At 41.1% G+C, this 22,461-nt stretch overlaps 1 protein-coding gene across 7 annotated transcripts in view; it reads right to left on the reverse strand.

Moving 5' to 3' along the window:
- The window catches only part of klhl36 (kelch-like family member 36), a 43,443-nt gene that overhangs the window by 5,331 nt on the left and 15,651 nt on the right, over positions 1-22,461 (reverse strand). For all 7 annotated transcript variants that reach the window (XM_068049146.1, XM_068049145.1, XM_068049148.1 and 4 more), the window contains 3 exons: positions 21,820-21,899; positions 8,319-9,392; positions 2,992-3,149 (listed from right to left, as the gene is read on the reverse strand). In XM_068049146.1, the coding sequence (XP_067905247.1) occupies positions 2,992-3,149; positions 8,319-9,392; positions 21,820-21,879 (1,292 nt within the window). In that variant the 5' untranslated portion in view covers positions 21,880-21,899. The remainder of the gene's footprint in view (positions 1-2,991; positions 3,150-8,318; positions 9,393-21,819; positions 21,900-22,461) is intronic.

Consider the following 22,461-nt stretch of genomic DNA (forward strand, 5'->3'; position numbering starts at 1 on the left):
AAGATCTCCAATCAGGTTTCCGGCCTCTGCCACAGCATTGAAACAGTCCTAATTAAAGTCACAGATGACATTCTCTGCTCCTATGACCATGGTGCGCGATCCCTCCTCATCTTTCTTGGCCTTTGACGCAGTTGACCACACTGTGCTCCAATGCCTTTCTGCCATTGTCCAGTTGAGTGAGACTGTCCTCTCCTCATTCCAATCTTAACCAGTCATAGACAGAGAATCTCCTACTATGGCTTCTCTTCCTGCCACGCCACTGTTACCTATCCTTGGCACAGTAAAACATCCTAAAGCACTTCATAGGAATGTTTACAGACAAAATACGACAGCCAAAGAAAGAGCATTGGGACCTGTAATAAAAGCTTGGTGCAAGAGGTTCAGGAAGTTTCTTAAAGGAAGGCATACTGGATGACACATAAATAGCCTGATAATAGAAAGACAGTGGAGGGGTAAAGAGAGGTGGTGGTTATGTAGAGCTGGACATCATCAGAGTCCACATGGAACGTGATGCCTTTGCAATAACGTTGCCGAGGAGCAATATGTAGATGAGAAATAGGAAGGGTTCAAGGATAGGTAACAGTGGGGTGGCAGGAAGAGAAGCCATAGTAGGAGATTCTCTGTCTATGACTGGTTAAGATGGAATGAGGAGAGGGCAGTCCCACTCAACTGAACAATGACAGAAAGGCATTGGAGGACAATATGGTCAACCGCGTCAAAGGCCAAGAAAGATGAGGAGGGTCATCGTATGTCATCTGTGAATTTAATTAGGACTGTTTCAATGCTGTGGCACAGGCCAGAAACCTGATTGGAGATATTGAAGCATGACGTTGCTGGAAAGATAGGCACGAACTTGGGAGGTGACAACTTGAGATTTAACGAAAGGTTCTAATTTTTCAATAAAAAAAACTTACTTGGTTAGAATGGACTGTGCATGGTGAACTATTCCTTATTCAGACATACAATTCATGGCAGAATGATATGAGAGAAAAGACTCAGGCATATATCAGATGTGGCCAGAATAACAATCAAGAGTTTGAAATAAAGATGCTGTATTATATTCAACAAATTAAATACATTTTTTATATTATAATAAGCTAAATGAGAGATGAGTTTGGAGTTACAGGATAGAATAAGTTGAAGTAGGAAACAGTGTGGCAAGTATCAATTTTAACAAATTAGGATTGGAAAAAGGGTAAAAAGCTTAGAGCTTGGATGGAATGGAAGGAAAGATCAGAGAAGAATGGATTATTATTACACAGATAAAATAGGGAACAAACATTGAGTGAGTTGCTGGAAGTAAAAGATCACACAGGAATTGCCCATCAGATATTAAGTTATTTTATATCTAATTGCAGCGCAGTGTTTTCCAACCTTAAAAATGCCAAATAAATGCAAGCTGTTGTTCTAGACAATGATTTTCCCCCATTCTTCAGCAAATAACTGCATTTGCTGTATACAGTCCTGGAGAATAGCAGTTCTCTCCTTCTTACCACCACCCCCACCTCCCCATCCTTGTAGTTAACAAATGGTTGTGAGAAGTGTTTGGCATGGAAGAGGAAATCAAGCTTCTTGGAGACAGCTTTAACTACGGAAGAGATATAGGAGTCCCTTTTGAGGTCAGAGGAGGTAACAAAGGCAAAAAAAGAGAAAGGATTGAGTCAAAAATCACAGATGATAGTTGTTGGTTAAACTTAGTTAAACTGTATCTTTGAACAACTGAAAGTTAAGTATTTCAATATCCTACTGCAGGGCATACAGGAAATCAGGATGGAGCAATTCAACCATTGTACTATGAGGAGGCAAGAGTTTGACTATTGACAAGTGATCAAGTGCAGTGCAATTGAGTAATCTGAGGAGAGTCTAGATAATCAAAGGCAGCCATCATGATAATCACTTGTTTAGAGGTGCATGGCATTAGAATCTGCCAAAAGTATAACAGATGCACAGACAATATATTGTACACACATTACATGCATACAATCATCAGATGCTGACTTTGATTCTAGTATCAAGATAATGACAACTGAACAGTGCAGAAAATGCTATCTTCTATCACAAGATGCAATATGGAGCATTCATTTTGAAAGATATTAAAGTGCATTATCTGAGCTGTGTGTAACAATCTGTATCAGCAAGCCAGCACGATCAGAACTCATTCTATTTATTGGAAATTTTAAATAGATCTGCTTAAATCTTGCCTAAACCCCTCCATCTTGAACTCCGCCTTTAAAAACCCACCTTTGTCAACCAAGTTATCAGTCACCTCTCCTAACTCTGATACCATGACTTGGGGCTGAATTTTATGAGCGTGCCGCACATCGTGGGGGCCGCCGCACCTTCCCCGGCCACTGCGCAGGTGCCGGCGCCATTTTTATGTCTTTTCATCTGCTTATAAAAAATTAGAAGATGGAGGCCCTTTCACTACCCCCCCCCAATGGTTTTTTTATTGCCCTATATTCAGAAAACTCATTTTATTCACAAACCGAACATCCCCCCCCACCAACCTTCTCACATTTGCCCTTCAACTCCCTCCCACCATCCTCACAGCCAATAAAAGGTGTTTTCCCTGCTCCCTGCCCTGCCCTGATAATTTCACTCCTCCCCCCTCCCCACTAGTGTCTCGCCTCAGAACTCCGAAAATAAAATCGGCATGGGACGGCCGCCGGGACCAGGTACCTTAATTTGCATTTCATTTTAATTAAGTTAAATATGTAAATGAAAGCCCTGCCGCCGCCAGTAAAATGCAGTGGGGTCTTCTCGACGTTAGGGGTCATGGTGGGCTGCTCCCGCAAGTATTTTACGGGCCACCTGCCATGACCCCCGACGTTGAGGGGCTGGTAAAATCAGTTTATTTTAAAAATACACTGAAGAAAATAAATTCACAGATTTAAGGTATCATGAATGATTCATTTCAATCTCTGCAGTAAGTACATGCAAGAGATGCAGAGAATCATACAATACCAGTGGTATGAAAAATTACTGAAATACCTTGGTAGGCCAGCAACATAGGACCAGGTATCATGATTGGGATCATAGATTTCAACAGAGGATAAAGCACCATTCTCATTCCTTCCTCCAACGGCTATCAGAAAGTCTGCAAAGGCATCTAAGTAAAAATCCACTCGTCTCTGATTCATGGGAGCAACCTGAAAAACAAACCTAGAATATCTAAGAAACAACATAGGTAAAATAACTATCTCTCAATTTTTAAACTGTATTCCATTGAAACTTTGAACGCTATTTAATAAACGGTCTATGCGTGTATATGACATTTTTTATATCTGCCTATTTCTCCATATGCACTCACTCATACAAACACACATACACATATATAAAATGCATAGAGAACTTGCCTCCTGTTTTCGCTCCATCGCTCACCTCCCCTGTTCTCCATCTCTCTACTTTTCTCTTGCCTCTAGCTTGCCCTGTGCCCATTTCTCTTCTCCCCAATGCACTTTTCCACTCCACTTTCTCTCTTTACCCACCTTCCCTCTTCTCCTCTCCCCCACCAAGGTCAAATTATCCCCCTGCTCCTTAACCCTGTTTGACCAGAATACTACACATTGCCTTGACTTTCTACCTCTTCCATAAAGATGTATCTATTGATACTGAGGTTTAGCACCAAGGTTTTGATAATATCTCCTTCACAATGACTTCTACATATAATGCAAAATTCATATGGAAATTAGAGGGACCTGCAAAATTAGCATGGCCTTTCAACAGTCTTACAGTACAAGCCACCATTCCTCTGTTTGCGAACAATTTCAGAATAGCTCTTCTCTGCTACATGCACCATAATTTTTTCCTTGGAAAGCCTCAGTATGCAGTTGATGATCAGGATGACATGCAAGAGAGTAGAAATTCAACTAGGAAATAACAGTATTAATAATGCAACAATGAAGATTGGTGCATCAAGCACCAAATCTATATGCCCTTCAAAGAGTTCCACAACTACACTAGCCTAGATTCTGTAGTCCCAATAGCGACAATCGTCCTATTGAGGGCTGGAATGGCACCTCAACTTCCAGTGTGCACACTTGCGCCACAAACCAGAAGTTGCGGTGTGCCTTATTCGGCTCCAAAGTCATGTCTGAGGATGGTCCTGCCGAGCTGCTCTGTAAAGCAGCAGGGACATGTAATTCGACAAATTGGGCTGATTGCCCACAAGTTACTCTGATTTTTTACATTTATTTATTTAGAGCTGATATTAGCAGGTGCAGAGCCTGCTTGGGAGATTCTGCACTATAAATTAATGAGCCCCTTAACATAAAGCACCTCTCCACAAATACATCTAAACATGCAAAATATTTTCAAACAGTGGAATCTTTTGCAATGTAGCAAGCTCTCTCCTATAAAACACAGACACATGGTGTGGGTATAGGAGCAGACAAATAGACTGAAGAAAGAATCATTCTCTTTTCTCTCCTCCACAGAAAGGACTCAACAAAAAGGGGCTCCTCTCTCTCTGGGTCTGGTGTTTCAGTCTCTCCCTCTGGTTCTCTCTCTCTCTGTTTGATGTTTAAGTCTCTCTCTCCCTGTGTGTATGCGTGTCTCTCTCTCTCTCGGTCTGCTGCCCGTCTCAATTTCTCCCTGTGTCTAGGGTCTCTGCCCCAGTTTCTCTCTCTGTATCTGTCTCAGTGTCTCTCCTCTGTCTGTCTCTCTCAGTATCTGTCTTCCTCCCTCACTCGGTCAGTCTCCCCTTCTCCCTCTGGCTCAGTGTTTAGGCTGAATCTCTGTTTCGCTGTCCCAGTTTCTCAATTCTTCCAAAGAATTTATCAGTAGTAAGCTGTGCCAACCTCAGAGGTCAGTCCGATGGCACGACATAGTTCAGAAATGTGATAATTTGCCATTTATTACCGGAAACAAGAGTTGTCATTAATTGTCCCAATGCTACAAAAGCAGTGTGCAGTCGGAAAGAAAACCGAGCTCTCGCTGTGATGCAACTGCTGTGAGACTAATAAATCTTTAACCAACTAAATCATGACCAGAAAGTTTCTAGGGAGACATTGCCATTCAAAAATCACAATCAGCCTGTCCAACTAGGGATTTGAATTGTCTTTAAGGTAAGAGAGAAATATTAGGTGGGATGGATATTGACAGGACAAAAGGACAGGGGACCATGGCAACTTTAAAGTGATGAAGTTACTAGTTTTTAAAATGTGGACATGTTTTGAGAATGAATGTGTCTTTTGTTGTTGGCAAATAAATATTTACATTTCCTTTGATATTTTAATTGTTGTACACTTATCTACTGGACTGGTAATTTGAATTTTTTTGAAAATCTTTAGGAAATACTGTGTTTTCATAAAAGATTGAAACAAGGTTAATATTACAATTTTAGTTTGGTGTTAATCTTGTTTAAGCTTGAATCATAAGTGGAGAATGGCACTACGGTGTTACCCTCCTTGATAGCAACAAGTTTAATATTGAAACCATGAAGTTGCCGGAAAAGGTTGTTTACTGTCCTTGACTTAATAAAGAACACTGAAACAAAAATAAATAAAGCACCTGTGTTTTGCCACTGCCTTCCTTCAACACAGTCCTGAAATAAGCTTAATTTTTACACTTATTCAATCATGTTTGTTTTAAGGGTGAATTCTGATCATGATTACAAGGTTATTTGCATGAAATATGAACTTTAAAACCACAGGCAAATAAAGTATTGATATTCAGCCTATTAGTCATACCCAAGCAGAGATCACCGGGCATCCAAAATTTGTTAAAGTGTTTAAAAGTTTATAACAGTTTTTAAAAGTGTTAAAAGTATTTAAAAGTTTTAAATAAGTGTTTAAAGTGTTTAATCATAATAAGACACTCACCTACCTTTGACGTTATCGGGCAGGCATGGTTTCACCAGGAATGCACCTCGCTGCTAGGCCTCGCAGATCATTTCGTCAGTAGGCCATGCTGCAGCAAGAAGTTGAAATTTTTGCTGCAGCCAACGAACCAGGTAAGTTCGTATTTCTCAGTGCAGTGAGCAGAGAATGCTGCCACTTTGCTGCTGACTACAAAATCTGGACCATTATTTCTTAAAAAGGAGCAATCCATATTTGCTAAACCACCTCTTTGATATTTACATACCATCTATTGCCATTCTGCACTAGGCTCCCATTACACTGTAACTAATGACACAATTCAGTGCAATGTATATGTTCAAGTCATATTCAGGAGCATTTTATTTCCTCCATCATAGATCCTAACCTATCACTCCATTTAAATGATTTCCTTGTTTGCTTTTGAAAATTTGTCCTTGGGATGTTGTTAAGACTGGCAAGGCAGTATCTACTATCCAGAAATTTCATCCAAATTAATGGGGAATTTAATACGTATGCCATTATTTACGTGAAATCACCCAGGAACTTGTGACAAGGAGAAAATACCCCGAATTGCGAATCGCCATAAGTTGCTGGAGGAGTTGTGCCACCTTGCCATTAACTTGATGAGAATGGCAGCTTGCCCACAATCTACCTGTGAGTTTCATGATGTTGTTGCATTTGTGCATTAAATGCCGACTAAACTTGCTGTAAAAAGTTAGGGTACTTAACAGTCTAAGTACCTATCTATTGAGGAGATTTATGTTCCTGAAATATCAAATGTAATCTCAATTTAAACAGTGCAATCTCATTCCTAAAATTAGTAATAAGTTGTTCATGATTTTTAAAGTTTACTTTAAAAAAAACTTTCCTTTGTTTCTCTCTCTCTCTCTCAATCCAATCTTTCTTTCCCTCCTTATTTCTGTCCTCAAGTTGACTAATTTACACTCCTCCATTTTTCCTGTTTCCTTTGCAATCCTTAAACCTCACTGGTTAAGGAGATGGTTTGCTGGTTCCATTGTTCACTAAGGTCCTAGATGTCTGTTGCCATCACTGCACCATTATCAGCTCACATTTCCACTCACTTAACAAGGCAGAACGTTTTCAAGCTGAAGGGTGAGGAAAAAGTCTAACAAATGGGGCATGCAAGCTGCCCTACTCCATCCATCAAATTCTGGGCCATTAAATAAACCAGTTGCCCTGAGGCTGTTAACAGTTTAACACTTATTGAGAAATAGTATGGTACGTAGGCCAGACCAGGTAGGAGGGGGGCAGCAGATTGCCTTCTCTTAGGATGATTGATGAACCATTTGCATTTTTACGGAAAGCTGGCAGCATTTCTGCTTATTTTCTGGTACTAACCCTCAGATTCTGGTAAAGCCTGGTTTTAATGCAGTTGCCTGTTTGGTGAATAAATCATGTGCAGACCCCATAAGAGATGCTCCAACATGTGACAAGATGTCAGCCAATCACATCCTTAGACACAATGATGGTGTCTTTTGCTGCTGGCAGAGCACATCTTTTACAAACTGCAACCAACAGACTTGGAAAGGAAGTTATCAGAGAAGGCAAAATGTTTTATCCAGTGTTTGATCTGCTGTCAGTTCCCCACACTATTTGGCCTGGTACACTTGCTTACCAATATAAAGAACTGCCTCCTTACCAATTTCCCCCACTCCCTTTCCTTTCCTCTCACTTTTTGTTTTAAGCACAGGCCCTCTCTTTTGTCTTCAACTCAGTTAGAGAGAACTTCATAGAATTATGTAGAAATTACAAGAAAATAACTGGCCATTCAGCACAACCAGTTCACATTGGTGTTTATCTTCTCTATGAGCAGTACTCCTAAACCCATGTTCCCACACTCATCGTCACATTGCTCAGTTAGCAAAACTGTACACAGTTGAACAATGCACGTCTTAAGTTAGCTGATCTCAGCAATATGGGCAACCTTAAAGACCTAAGCAGCCTTAGTCTAGAATTGGTAGGGGGTGGGGAGGAAATCATCTGGAGACCCTCATCATATATTCAAAAATGCACACGTGGGTGTTGGGCGAGTTCAGGATCAGGTATTGCTGTGCCCACCACAGTCAAATACTCTTCAAGTGCTCATCTACTAGCCTTATCCATGAAGTGTCTGTCATCTGGATGTGGTATTAGAGGACACCTGATGTCCATAGAACAGTACCTCAGGGGAAGTCAATGTCCAGAAGGAGGAAGAGGAAGGAAACAATTCAGTTTATTACGCTCAATAACTCCACCTGTTTAGTTCTCTAGAAAATATCTCGCAGTTCCTTGAACCCATTTATATAGGTTTCATTATTGGCAACTTAATACATGAATGCCATCAATTCACAGAAGTTACTGGTTCCCCCACAGCAAAAAGATAACGGCAACAGAAAACATGGAACAGGCTTGTAAATATTGCTGTGAAATGTTCATTATGGGTTCAGTTTTGATGCTTGAATAGAAGTGATGTCAAGTTGTAGAAGAAAAGAAATTTACCTTGAACCACTGGTTACATCTAGGATCATATCTATAAAGGACGTTTGAAGCTGCGTCACCGCCATTGTCACGAGATGAGCTTCCACCTGCCATAAAGATAAATCCTCCAAAGACAGTTACACAGTGATGGCTCCGTCTTGCGGGCAGCATCGTTTCAGAAAACCATTGCCCTTTAGCTGCATCAAAGAAGCACATATCATCACTTAGCTCCTCTCCGCGTTCTGACACTTCCCCGCCAATAAACAATAGCCTTTCAACATCCGAGCGAAGGGCAGAACGTTTGTTTTGAAGTACTGGTTGCTTTGTGATGTTATTGTGATAATATATTGCTTCTTCCAAGAAGATTTCACAATTTGCTTCTTTGGGAAGTAGGGAGCACACTGCTGGTTTAACTCGATGTAACAGATCACTTTTAGGTATAAGTGGGAAATGGATGCTTCTAAGGACTAGGCGAGCATCCTGCACTCTATCAGGACTCTGCGTCAGCCACTGCAGTGCAGCCTGCAGCAAATCATGTTCACAGTCATGTTGTACATTGTTGCTCTCCAAATAAAGACAAAGTTTTTGCACAGAGATGTTTTGCAAAAATTCTGGAGTGAAGGAAAGGGTACCAAAGTCATGCAGAATAAAACTGTCAATGTAACAGTCTAATCGCTCCAGGTCATAAATTGAGGCCAGTTCTTGAAGATAAAGGTAGTTTTCTTCGCTAACTTCATTCTCCAGGTACTCGCAACAAAAATCTACTACTTTGCAAATTTGTAGAAGATGTGCAGTTTCCAGCACATAGTCAATATTTCCACCATCTAAAGGGAGCTCGCTGCTATACAGAAAGTCAATCACCGCTTTCAGACCTATGTAGGAGGCTCCAACCAACTCAACTTCTTCCTGATAAGCTTCCCTCATGCCAATTGTAAACATAGAATTAAAATAGTCACTGTAGACAGCCAAAAGATTCCTGTGGGCTGACACTTTCTGCTCATCTGCCACAAGCACGATATCACAGAACAGTCCCCTCTGTCTCTGCTCATTTAGCCCCTGAAGGATGACACTAGAATGATCTGCCCACCTGTATACCTGAAAGACAACCACTTTAAGGTTATTGTGCTTTCTTTCATTCAGCATTTGCAGTCAAAATGAGTGCATAAGAAATCCTAGGACCTGTGTTAATTGAGGTACAAAAAGTTTATGCATTTGTTAATTGCACATTTGAGCATATATTTTGAAGCCTTCACTTACCAGCACACAGAATACAGTATGCGAAAGAATAATAAACCCAGGACTGTCTCAATAAGCTACACATGGTTGAATATGTAGCTTTGACACAGTCTAATGCTCATAAGACATATCCTAGTAATTAGTTTGATCAGCTTCATGGAAATAGTTAGCTTCATTACTGTGACCAGTAATCACACTCAAATCCTTTTACTTCATGATCAAATTATTTGTTTGATTATTTTCCATACTTTTTTTTTTACTTGTTACTTGTATGCAGTGGCAATATAAACAATTTTAAAAGGTATTTTGTTGAAATGGCCAGTGGCCAAAAGTAATTATGCAACCAGGCTATTTAAACCAACTGTGCTTTCGAACACTGATAACCAATTTGTTTCAGTTAAGTTCAGCTGGATTCCAGTATAATTTTCATTAAATGCAGCACAATTTTCAGGATTTATCACTCTAGCTGCAGCAACCAAAACACAACGTATTGTAGCATTTTTGTAATGGCATAAATACATCTGCAGTCAAATGTAAATACTACCCTTTCTTTTACAATGCAATTGAGTAATCTGAACTGGAAATCATTACAATATAACTAGTTATTAGGCAATGACAGCTATCATAGTTGTTTCCATCTCTGATAAAAGTATTATACTCCGTGCTAATACAGTAGTTAAACATTACATCAGTTTGCACGAACCTATGATTTTTCAACAATCAAAAAGAGGTATAGCAACCTGAACAAAATGCCAAAAATATAAAATTATAGACGTTTAGCTAACCCTTGGTGATGCAGCCTACAATTATATGCTACTGTATTACACAAAGTAAAAATGGGAGTTAGCAGAGCCTGATCCAATGAAGTGGTTTGGATATTGTCAAATCATGGTGTTTTGAGCCTTCTAAGACTGGCTTAGTGCCATGCAAAGTCCTTTCCATATATTTACAATATATTTCTACAAATAGGTGATTAAAACTTTAAAGCGTTAGCTGGCTTGCCAGATCAACAACAAAAAAGGCAGGAAAAAAAACTATGGCGTTTTCCCTCATCTTCACTAAACAGCATAAACGAGGGGGAAATGTAACATTATCTAATATTTTGCCACTTGAACTATAAATTAAAAGGTTTTGTGTGCAGTCTTTCAATTACTGGAACTAGCTTTGTTCTTTTGCCATCGGAATTACTTAATGCCAGTTAGGTTGATGAAAGTAGTGCTGCAGGATACTGGACAGTGATGGCCAAGGACATCAATGGGTAAGTTTTCCTGTTCCTGAGGCAATGGGATAGTTTGGCGCAGCAAATACAGGAAAATTGGGTAACGAGGAACTCACATCTATAACAGAGCCAGCCCAATTTCCCGTCCACTTCAATTAACAGACAAGCATCCATGGCCTAAGTATAAAGGTAATTTTTGATAGGTAGCCCTTAATAGCAATTGCCAACAAGTTAATTTATCATTGGTATCACAGCTGAGCCCAATCCTGTCCTTACTTGATGGTTGTACATCCCCATGTTCCAGCAGGAACCACAAAGTTTGTATATAACTTGAGGCACTGAGCCTTAGTAGAAATGCAGCGCACAAAGAGGAAAGGGTTAGATCATGAGGACAGGTTGCATAAACTTGGCTTGTATCCCCTTGAGTTTGTTCAATGGCGATCTAATTGAGCGATTAAATGATTAGGGGATGCGATGGAGTAGATACAGAGAAAATATTACCTCTGGTTGCAGAATTCAGACCAATCTTAATCTTAAAATTAGAGCTCGGCCACTTAGCAGTAAAATTAAGATGCACTTTTTCACACAAAGGGTAGTGAAGATTTGAAATTCACACCAATTACCCGCCCCAGAACCCCAAAAGGCTGAGGAATTCAAAGTCAACTAAAATTTGAGACTGAGATCGACAGATTTTTGTTTGTTAGGGTCTCAAGGGATATGGAACAAAAGCAGGTAAATAGACTTCATGGACAGATCAGGCATGATCTAACTGAATGGTGGAACAGGCTGGAGGGGCTGAATGACCTACTTCATTTCCTACGTTCCATCACTGCCTTGTCTAGTATGTTGAAGCCAACAGCAACGCTTCAACCGCTGCCCTGCTGAAATCAGCGAACTCAGCACAGTTAGGGTAACTCAGTCTAATATAGCTAACTCAGTCATCAGTATGACTCACAACAGGTAGTATGTACATTTATCCACTGAACAAGGAGATAAATCCAACCATTTTTAACTGAGGAAAGTAGGGAGAGAGCAACAGCTTATTGAATATCAAAAAGCAGGACAAATCCAACCCAGCCAATTACCGCCCTATCAGTCTACTCCCCATCAGCAAAGTGATGGAAAGGGTCGTTGACTGTGCTTTCAAGCGGCACCTGCTCAGCAATAATCTGCTCACTGATGCTCAGTTTGGGTTCTGCAGGGCCACATAGCTCCAGACCTCATTACAGCCTTGGTCCAAACATGGACAAAAGAGCTGAACTCCAGAGGTGAGAGTGACTGCCCCTGACATCAAGGCAGCACTCGACTGAGTATGGTATCAAGAAGCCCTAACAAAACTGGAGTCAATGGGAATCAGGGGGAAAATGCTCCGCTGGTTGGAGTAATACCTAGCACAAAGGAAGATGGTTGTGGTTGTTGGAGTCTCAGTCCCATGACATCATTGCAGGAGTTCCTCAGGGTGGTATCCTTGGCTCAATAATCTTCAGCTGCTTCATCAATGACCTCCCCTCCATTAAAAGGTCAGAAGTAGGGATGTTCGCTTATGATTGCACAATGTTCAGCAACATTCACAACTCCTCAGATACTGAAGCAGCCCATGTCCACACGCAGCAAAACCTGGACAACAGGTTGGGCTGAAAAGTAACAAGTAACAGTCGTGCCACACAAGTGCCAGGCAATGACCATCTCAAACAAGAGAGAACCTAACCATCTCCCTTTGACATTCAATGGCATTACCATTGCTGAATTCCCCACTATCAACATCCGAGGGGCTACTATTGACCAGAAACTGAACTGGATCAGCCACATAAATTCTGTGGTTACAAGAGCAGGTCAGAGGCTGGGAATTCTGCAGCAGATAACTTACCTCTGGTCTTCCCAAAGCCTGTCCACCATCTACCAGGCACAAGTCAGGAGTGTGATGGAATACTCTCCCCTTGTCTGGATGGGTGTAGCTTCAACAACATTCAAGAAGCTTGACACCATCCAGGACAAAGCAGCCCGCTTGTCTGACACCCCATCCACCACCTTCAACTTTCACTCCCTTCACCACCGACGCACAGTAGCATCAGTGTGTGCCATATACAAGATGCATTGCAGCAACACACCAAGGTTCCTTCAACAGCACCTTCCAAACCCGCAACCTCTACCACCTAGAAGGACAAGGACAGCAGATGCATGGGAGCACCACCACCGGCAAGTTCCCCTCCAGGCCATGCACCATCCTGACTTGGAACTATATCACCATTCCTTCACTGTCACTAGGTCAAAATCCTGGAACGCCCTTCATCACAGCACTGTTGGTGTACCTACCCCACAAGGACATCAGCGGTTCAAGAAGGCAGCTCACCACCACCTTCTCAAGAGCAATTAGGGATGGACAATAAATGGAGGCCTAGCCAGCAACGCCCACATCCCAGAAACAAATAAAAAAAATCCATATAAACCTGAAAGTCAAACAGTTGGCATAATTCAGATCTTAAAAGTCTACATTTTAAAAAAGATTAGCAGCATCCTACCGCAGTTTCTTGTGGGAACAAAATAGGCTAGTTGTTGAATTTGCATAAGGAGGTAGATGAGAGAGTAAGCAAAATAAGCAAATTAAATCAAAGGAAAAAGGGGTATGATACTCAGGTACTTGTGCAAGATCAAAATTAGCCTTACTTAATATCACTAGAAGACATTTTAACTAAGCAAGAAGTTTGTGGCTTGCCTGTAATATCACCAGTAATCTGATTGCTGCATCCTTGAATCGGGCTATGACTATGTGTACGACATCATCTGTCTCCTGCTAACGCTACTTCAAAAGCACCTCCTTTCAGATAGACTGTGCTTCTTGTTAACAGCGACCTAGAACATTTTGAAACCAAAAGCTGGACTGCTTAATGAGTGTGACAATAAGTTTACTCTGTTGCTAGAAATAATTGATACTGATTAGCAAACCGTCAAAGGTTACATTGATACCGGGTCTTTGCAATCAGCTTATCGGGGGACTGGGGTTAGAAAATGGAGATAGCACTCTTTGTAAGAGAACTTTGTACAGAAGTATGTACTTTATATGAGGGAAAACTGGTCAGGCAGATTCTGCATGCCTTTGAAACTAGTTTGTGATTAAATGTCTTAATGTCAAAACAATACCCTTCTGAGAATCCTTGTTACAGTTTGGACTCCAAACCAAGGAAAGGGATACAACTACAATTATTGATGCAATTCATCAATTAATTCATCAATTCACACATAAAGGTGTTTAGTCAAGGATGACAGTTGTGAAAGTTACTGCAAATAACGGCCAGAGTTTTGAGGGACTTCCTATTTTGAAACAGGGGAGATAAACTGAATTATCTAGCTGTTGTTTTTACTTTTGCTTCTGTTAATTTTCGTTTGTAACTGATTCACAGATGTGGGGCCAATGTTAGTTGCCTGTTAGTCAGAGGGGTCAGGAGTTACTGCATTTAAAATTAATGTTAAACAGGGCTATTGATCGCCCCAGGCACACTCATTTCCAAGTTACTTTGCACGCTTTAGTTCATGGGGAGCATGGGCCTGCCTGTGGAAGTAAACATTCACTTGGATCACAAGAAAATGTATTTGAAATATACCCAAATTGCAAACAGGACTCAATCTCAGCTCAGCTGATCAGACTGCCAAGTTTGAAGTAACAGCCATTTATTTTGCTTTCAAAGTGTCATTCTATTTTGATATTGATCATGGTTAACAAGAAGCAGAGCCCCATATATTTAAATAAGTTTGGAATTTGTACCAGTCCTATTGACTATAAGTAAGTGCCACTTCTAATATTTTCTGAAAATTGACAGAGCTCAGCTACACACAAATAAGAGAACCAAACATTCACAGAAACACCAAAAGACCAAAACTTAGCTAACAGCACACAGAGAGTAATTTTTTTTTTAAGCTTTGTAACACTTTTCTTCATTCAAACTTGAAAACTTGTTTTCCTAACTTTTCTTCTACCCATTGTCAATATTGTGGCTATCAACATCTCATTTCACCAGAAATTGGTGGGTTTTATATTCCTTAATATTCCAAAAATGTGAGCTTACCCACTTTGGTAGGGGGAGCAGATGTGCAGAGTATTTCTTAAATGGTAAGGGATTAGAAAGTGTAGATGTACAAAGGGACCTGGGTGTCGTTGTCAATAAGTCACTGAAAGCTAACATGCAGGTGCAGCAAGCAATTAAAAAGGCTAATAGTATGTTAGCCTTTATCGCAAGAGGATTTGAGTATAGGAGTAGTGAAGTCTTGTTTCAATTGTTTAGAACCTTGGTTAGACCACACCTGGAGTACTGTGTGCAGTTTTGATCCCCTTACCTTAGGGAGAATATTATTGCCATAGAGGGATTGCAAGGAAGGTTCACCAGACCAATCCCTGGGATGGACAGACTGTCCTATGAAGAGAGATTGAGGGAACTGGGCCTGTATTCTCTAGAGTTTCGAAGAATGAGAGGTGATCTCATTGAAACCTACAAAATACTTAAAGGGATAGACAGGGTAGATGTAGCTTGGTGAGTCTAGAACCAGGAGACACAATTTCAAAATAAGGGGGGGGGGGGAAGCCATTTAGAAAAGAGATGAGGAGAAATTTCTTTACTCAGAGGGTTGTGAATCTTTGGAATTCTCTACCCCAGAGAGCTGTGGAAGCTCAGTCATTGAGTATGTTTACTTACAAATGACATAATGGGGCATAGGAATAGTGTGGGAAAAAGGCATTGAAGTGGAAGATCAGCCATGATCATATTGAATGGCAGGGCAGGCTCGATGGGCTGAATGGCCTACTCCTGTTCCTATTAATCATAGGCAGCATAAAATCCATGAGTAGCTTCCTTAATGACATTGCTGAGGAAAGGAAAAGAGGACAGCCAACATTCCCACTCTTGATTGTTTTCAAATGACCCCTTTGTAAAGTGCTCATATGTGGGCACAACTGAAGTTGACAGTTATATCCCACACCCTCGCCTCCACCCACAGTTGATTAGCCAGTTAATGCTTTCAACACACGAAGATGGCCACTTCTATGAGGTAGCAGAATGTGACTAAAGCCATGAATCTATACACCACATTACAACCTCAGGAGGACTGGCGAGAAGAAAAAGATCCATGAAGGTTTCACTGGCCGCCTTAACCCGCCCCCTTATGTGCAATTTTCTTTACGAAAACACGAATTAGGAGCAGAAGTAGGCCACTCGGTCCCTCGAGCCTGCTCCGCCATTCAATAAGGTCATGGCTGAACTGATTACTCCACATTCCCACCTAGCCCCGATAAGCTTTCACCCCCTTGTTTATCAAGAATCTATCTACCTCTGCCTTGAACATATTCAAAGACTCTGCTTCCATCGCCCTTTGAGGAAGAGTGTTCCAAAGACTCATGACCCCGAGAGAGAAAATATTTCTCTGCATCTCTGACTTAAATGGGCGACCCCTTATTTTTAAAACAGTGACCCCTGGTTCTAGATTCTCCCACAAGGGGAAACAACCTTTCCACATCCACCCTGTCAAGACCCATCAGGTTCTTACATGTTTCAATCAAGTTGTCCCTTACTCTTCAAAATTCCGGCGAATATAAGCTCCTGTCCAATCTTCACTCATAAAATAGCCCACCCATTCCAGGCCTAGTAGTCTAGTTCTCTGAACTGCTTCCAACGCATTTACATCTTTCCTTCAATAAGGAGACCAATACTGTACACAGTACACCGGATGTGGTCTCACCAATGCCCTGCATAGCTGACACATAACCTCCCCACTTTTGTATTCAATTCCCCATGCGATAATAACATTCTATTAGCTTTCCTAATTACGTGCTACCTGCATACTAACCTTTAGCGATTCATGCACTAGGACACCCAGATCCCTCTCCATCTCAGAGCTCTGCAATCTCTCACCATTTAGATAATATGCTTCTTTTTTGTTCTTCCTGCCAAAATGGACAATTTCACATTTTTCCACATTACACTCCATCTGCCAGGTCTTTGCCCACTCACTTAACCTATCTATGTCCCTTTGTAACCTCCTTATGTCCTCTTCATAATTTACTTTCCTTTGTTATCTCTATGTCATCAGCAAATTTAGCAACCATACCTTTGGTCCCTTCATCTAAGTCATTTATATAAATTGTAAAAAGTTGAGGCCCCGGCACTGATCCCTGTGGCACACCACTCGTTACATTTTGCCAACCAGAAAATGACCCATTTATGCCTCCTCTGTTTCCTGTTCGCTAGCCAATCTTCTATCCTGGCCAATATGTTACTCCCCACACCATGAGCTTTTATTTTTTTTGCAGTAACCTTTTATGTGGCACCTTATCAAATGCCTTCTGGAAATCTAAGTACAATACATCTACCGGTTCCCCTTCATCCACAGCACATAGAAACATAGACATAGAAAATAGGAGCAGGAGTAGGCCATTCGGCCCTTCAAACCTGCTCAGCCATTCATTATGATCATGGCTGATCATCCAACTCAGTAACCTGTTCCCGCTTTCCCCTCCATATCCTTTGATCCCTTTGGACCCAAGAGCTATATCTAACTCCTTCTTAGAAACATACATTGTTTTGGCCTCAACTGCTTTCTGTGGTAGTGAATTCCAGAGGCTCACCACTCTCTGGGTGAAGAAATTTCTACTCATCTCAGTCCTGAAAGGGTTACCCCGTATCCTTAGACTATGATCCCCGGTTCTGGACTCCCGCACCATCGGGAACATCCTTCCTGCCAAGTCCTGTTAGAATTTACAGGTTTCTATGAGATCTGCCCCCTCACTCTTCTGAACTCCAGCAAATATAATCCTAACCGACTTAATCTCTCCTCATACGTCAGTCCCGCCATCCCAGGAATCAGTCTAGTAAACCTTCGCTGCACTCCCTCTATAGCAAGAACATCCTTCCTCAGATAAGGAGACCCAAAACTGCACACAATATTCCAGGTGTGGCCTCACCAAGGCCCTGTATAATTGCAGCAAGACATCCCTGGTCCTGTACTCGAATCCTCTCGCTATGAAGGCCAACATACCATTTCCCCTTTTTAGCGCCTGTTGCACCTGCATGCTTACCCTCAGTGACTGGTGTAGGAGAACACCCAGGTCTCATTGAATATTCCCCTCTCTCAGTTTATAGCCGTTCAGATAATAATCTGCCTTCCTGTTTTTGTTACCAAAGTGGATAACCTCACATTATACTGCATCTGTCATGCATTTGCCCACTCACGCAACTTGTCCAAGTCACCCTGAAGCCTCTCTGCATCCTCCTCACAACTCACCCTCCCATCCATGTAATTCCCTCAAAGAACTCCAATAAATTGGTTAAATATGATTTCCCTTTCACAAACCATGTTGACTCTGCCTGATTACCTTGAATTTTTCTAAGTGCCCTGCTATAAAGTCTTTAATAGTAGCTTCTAACATTTTCCCTAAGAAAGATGTTAAGCGAACTGGCCTGTAGTTTTCTGCTTTCTGTCTCCCCCCCCTTTTTGAATGAAGGAGTTACATTCACTATTTTCCAGTCTAACGGAACCTTTCCCGAATCTAGGGAATGTTGGGAAACTAAAACTAACGCATCAACTATCTCACTAGCCATTTCTTTTAATACCCTAGGATGAAGTCCATCAGGACCCGGGGACTTGTCAGCCCGCAGCTCCAACAATTTGTTCAGTACCACTTCCCTGGTGATTGTAATTTTCTCGAGTTCCTCCCTCCCTTCCATTTCCTGACTTACAGCTAATTCTGGAATGTTACTTGTATCCTCTATAGTGAAGACCGATGTAAAATACCTGTTCAATTCATCTGCCATCTCCTTATTATCCATTATTAATTCCCCAGACTCACTTTCTGTAGGAATAACACTCCCTTTGTTAACACTTTTCTTTGTTAAATATCCATAGAAACTCTTATTATCTGTCTTCTAACATGAAATTAAAGTGACAAATCAAAAAAAAATACTGTAAATGAGTGTTTGGGAGCCGAACTCTGACACAATTTCTCATTGTAATACCTACATGTAAAGCAACTGAAAAAATTATTTTCTTGAATTTAAAAGGCATTTTAAAATTGTGACCGGTGTAATACTATTTTGCAGTTCTTATTGAAACTAAGGTCTGCTTTTTATTGAAATCTACAAATGACCCAGTTGTAAAACAATCAAGACATTTATTGCTGTCAGTAAAAATGATATCTAAGCTGGCAGCTTGTACTTCATTAACTACCCAATTTCTTCATCTGCGAAAGGTAGAAATTATTCCATTATTTGTAAATTCTGTTCAAAGGGAATAATTTTATAAATGTTGCAAAAATAGAATTGGTAGCTTTCTCATATTACTCCCTTTAGTCTTTGGTATAATTTGGTAAAAGGGAATCGCACTCAGTGATAAGCTAATGCAACAGGGACATTTCTTCACTACAAGTGCTTTTTGTTGACATTATAACTAATTTTTATTTGTATTTACTGCAGGCATAGAATACAGTATTTGTAGTTTGGATGACATGAAATAGAGTAGGCAGTGAGCTTGATGTTTACAGAAAGAAGGACCAGGAGGCTGGATGTGGTCTATGGTATAACTTTTTAACTGTTTTGGATGCCTGTTGTAGTGACATAATGTTTGTTGGGTTCTATTGACTGCACCACCATAAACATTATGAATTTTCAGACAGTTGGGCTGCTGTATGATAGATTGCCGGCCAGCCATTAATAAGTAGAGTAAAAATGGGATCAGATCTGGAAGAATTTCTCTCAACTCAGCACCAGTGAGCCCATTTTTTTTTTAGGCAATTATTTTTCCATCATGCTTCAATGAATTGGTGGCAGGGCGTGGGTCCCACCTCAATGTGATCCAGGGTAATTACTGTGCAGAAGATGAGAAGAAAGTGTGATGTGTCCGGCTTTACTGTGTGTTACTCAATCTTTTGGATTCCACAGCACACTTGTGGCTAGTAGGAGTGGAGCCAAAGATAAAATGTGAAAGATTGTGCCTTCACTGCTGCAGCACATTCTGTCAAAGCTTTGGGGTTTGGTTTATCAGGTCAGGGAACAGGAGTGGAGAAAATCAGCCAGGGTTCCCACTCTTGACAGCCTTACAGTAATTCCTGTTCTACGTGCATATTTGGACCTCTGTTAAGAACAACTTGGGTTGATCTTCGATTTCCCTTTATCCTTGCACAGGTCAAATAGCCCCTGACACCCCACCTTGGTTCACAAATGTTGAATGGCCACTTGGGCATGGCACTGGAGGACAACAAGAGCGCATGGAGTTATAGCTCAGCAAGGAGAAGAAATAAAGGGGCAAAAAAAAGCAATTACCTTCATAAGGTACAATGGAAAGTCCTATCGTCAAAATTATGTCTGCTACAAATTATATAATAAAGGGCTGCTATAGCTTCAACACTATTTGAATTATAAAAACAAATTAAGTTGATGTTTGAGGAAATATTGCACATTCATAAAGCAAACTTTGCTGATTCATTCAAATTTGCTAACTACTTTCATCAACAAAAACTTGCACTTATATAGCAACCTTTAACCTAGTGAAACATTTCAAGATGCTGCACAGACGTGTTATCAATAGAAAAACATGACAGAGCCACATAAAGGGTTATTAGGGCATGTGAGAGGTAGGTTTTAAGGAATGTCTTCAAGAAGGAGAGAGAGGTGGAGAGTTTTAGACAGGGAATTCCAGAATTTAGGGCCTAGGCAGCTGAAGGCGCAGCCACCTATGGTGGAGTGATTTTAAATTGAGGATATTTAAGACGCCAGAATTGGAGGAGCACAGAAATCTTGGAGGATTGTCGGAAGTGACAGAGATAGGGTGTAGTGAGGCCATGGAGGGGTCTGAAATCAAGGACAAGAATTTCAAAGTTGAGGTGTTGCTGGAACAGGAACCAATGTAGGTCAGCGAGCACAGAGGTGATGGATGAACATTACTTGCTGCCAACAAGGGTAAGAGCAGAAAAGTTTTGGATGAGCGCAAGTTTACAGAGGGTGCAATGTGGGAAGCTGGCATTGTTGAGTCCAGAAGTAACAGAGGCATGGATGAGTGTTTCAGCAGTAGATGCAGTAGATGAGTTGAGATGGCGAAATTCCAGAGAAAGAAGTAGGCAATCTTAGTGATGGAGAGCATATGGGTTCGGAAGCTCAGCTCAAGATCAAGTAGGACACCATGGATGCATATGGTCTGGTTTAGCCTCATACAGTGGCCATGTATAGGGCTGGAGCCCATAGCTAAGGAATAGAGCTTGTGACGGGGGACCATATGTTGGTCTTTCCAATATTTAATTAGAAGAAATTACTGCGTATCCAATACTGAGTGTCAGACAAGCAACATGACAAAGCACCAGCAGTGGAGGGGTTGAGAGAGGTGGTGGTGAGGTAGAGGTAGGTGTTTCAGAGTAGACAACTTGTCACTAGGCCTCTGACATGGTTACAGAAACTGACTACTAGGAGGCACATGGAGTGCTACATCTGGCAACTTGCAATCATTTTCTATTTCTGTCCTTTTAGCTCTTGTTCAGTGCTTACCCAGCAAGAACTCACATTTGCATACTGCCTCCAACACAGAAAGCATCCCAAGGTGTTTGCCCAGGGCAGTTTACATCTTAAAAGTCATGACTTACATTATGCTGGAACTTACGTTTGAACTGATGAAGTTGCGAGCGGCCTGTTTATTTCAACTTGCAGCACATTCCAGATTGCTGTGCGGCTGCACGCAACTTAAAGGGTACATTGACCACTGTTGTAATGTAGAAAATGCAAAAGTGTTTGACTGGATAGGGCAAGTCAAGGGGTTGTAGGCTCCTTTGACTCTTCCAAACTGAATGCTATTCAACAACCTGTCCAACAAAAGTGCACCTACCACAAGACAAGACACATCATCCATTTTCTCCTGAGGTAGCTTCTATGAGCCCTGTTAAGTAGCTAAAAGAACCATGATATGGTTCATGCCTATTGTTGAGAGAGCTATATAGATGAAGAAACATCTTCAGCAACTATACTGTTGTACCATTCAAAAATTTCTCACTCATTAAACGGTAATGACATCAGATGCAGAACCTTTGACGACTTTAAGACTAACCTTTGATGATTCGCTGATCTTGTGTGGACGAGAGACTCTTGACTGCTTTGTTCCCTCCATTGCAGCTTTCCTGGTGGCACCTGACCAAAAACACCAAATCAATAAATGGTCAAGGTTTGTTATGGTAAAGCCTCTGCTTGAAGGTTACATGCTGCCTTGAAACCAAATGCGGTACAAGAGATTTCAAAAGCAGAGTTTGCATTTTAGCCAGTTGTTGGCCACCCCTAATAAATACACCCATCAAGTCTTACCAAAAGTGCCTAACCTTTATGGAATCAGTAATTGTAACAGATGCTCAAATTTTCTATTTTGATAACAGGCTGGAGTGGTTTGTGTTAAGTGGAAAAATTAGATAATAAGGCAATACAACCAGAACAATTTGGGATGGAATGTAAAGTGATCAGTGTCCAGAAAGTCTGTTTTCGTAGTGTTGACTGAAGGATAAATGATGCCCAGGATAACAGGAAAACTCCATGCCCTTCTTGGAATACTGTTGTGGGATCTTTTACATCCACCTCAGTGCAGATGTGCCTCATTAAAAGTCTCATCTGAAAAACAGCATTGTCAGCACCACATGGGAAGGCCAGCCTGGATTATGTGCTCTAGTCTCTGGACTGGGGCTTGAACCAACAACTTTGTGAT

The sequence above is a fragment of the Heterodontus francisci genome, chromosome 17 (assembly GCF_036365525.1).
Source record: "Heterodontus francisci isolate sHetFra1 chromosome 17, sHetFra1.hap1, whole genome shotgun sequence".
Classification (NCBI taxonomy): domain Eukaryota; kingdom Metazoa; phylum Chordata; class Chondrichthyes; order Heterodontiformes; family Heterodontidae; genus Heterodontus; species Heterodontus francisci.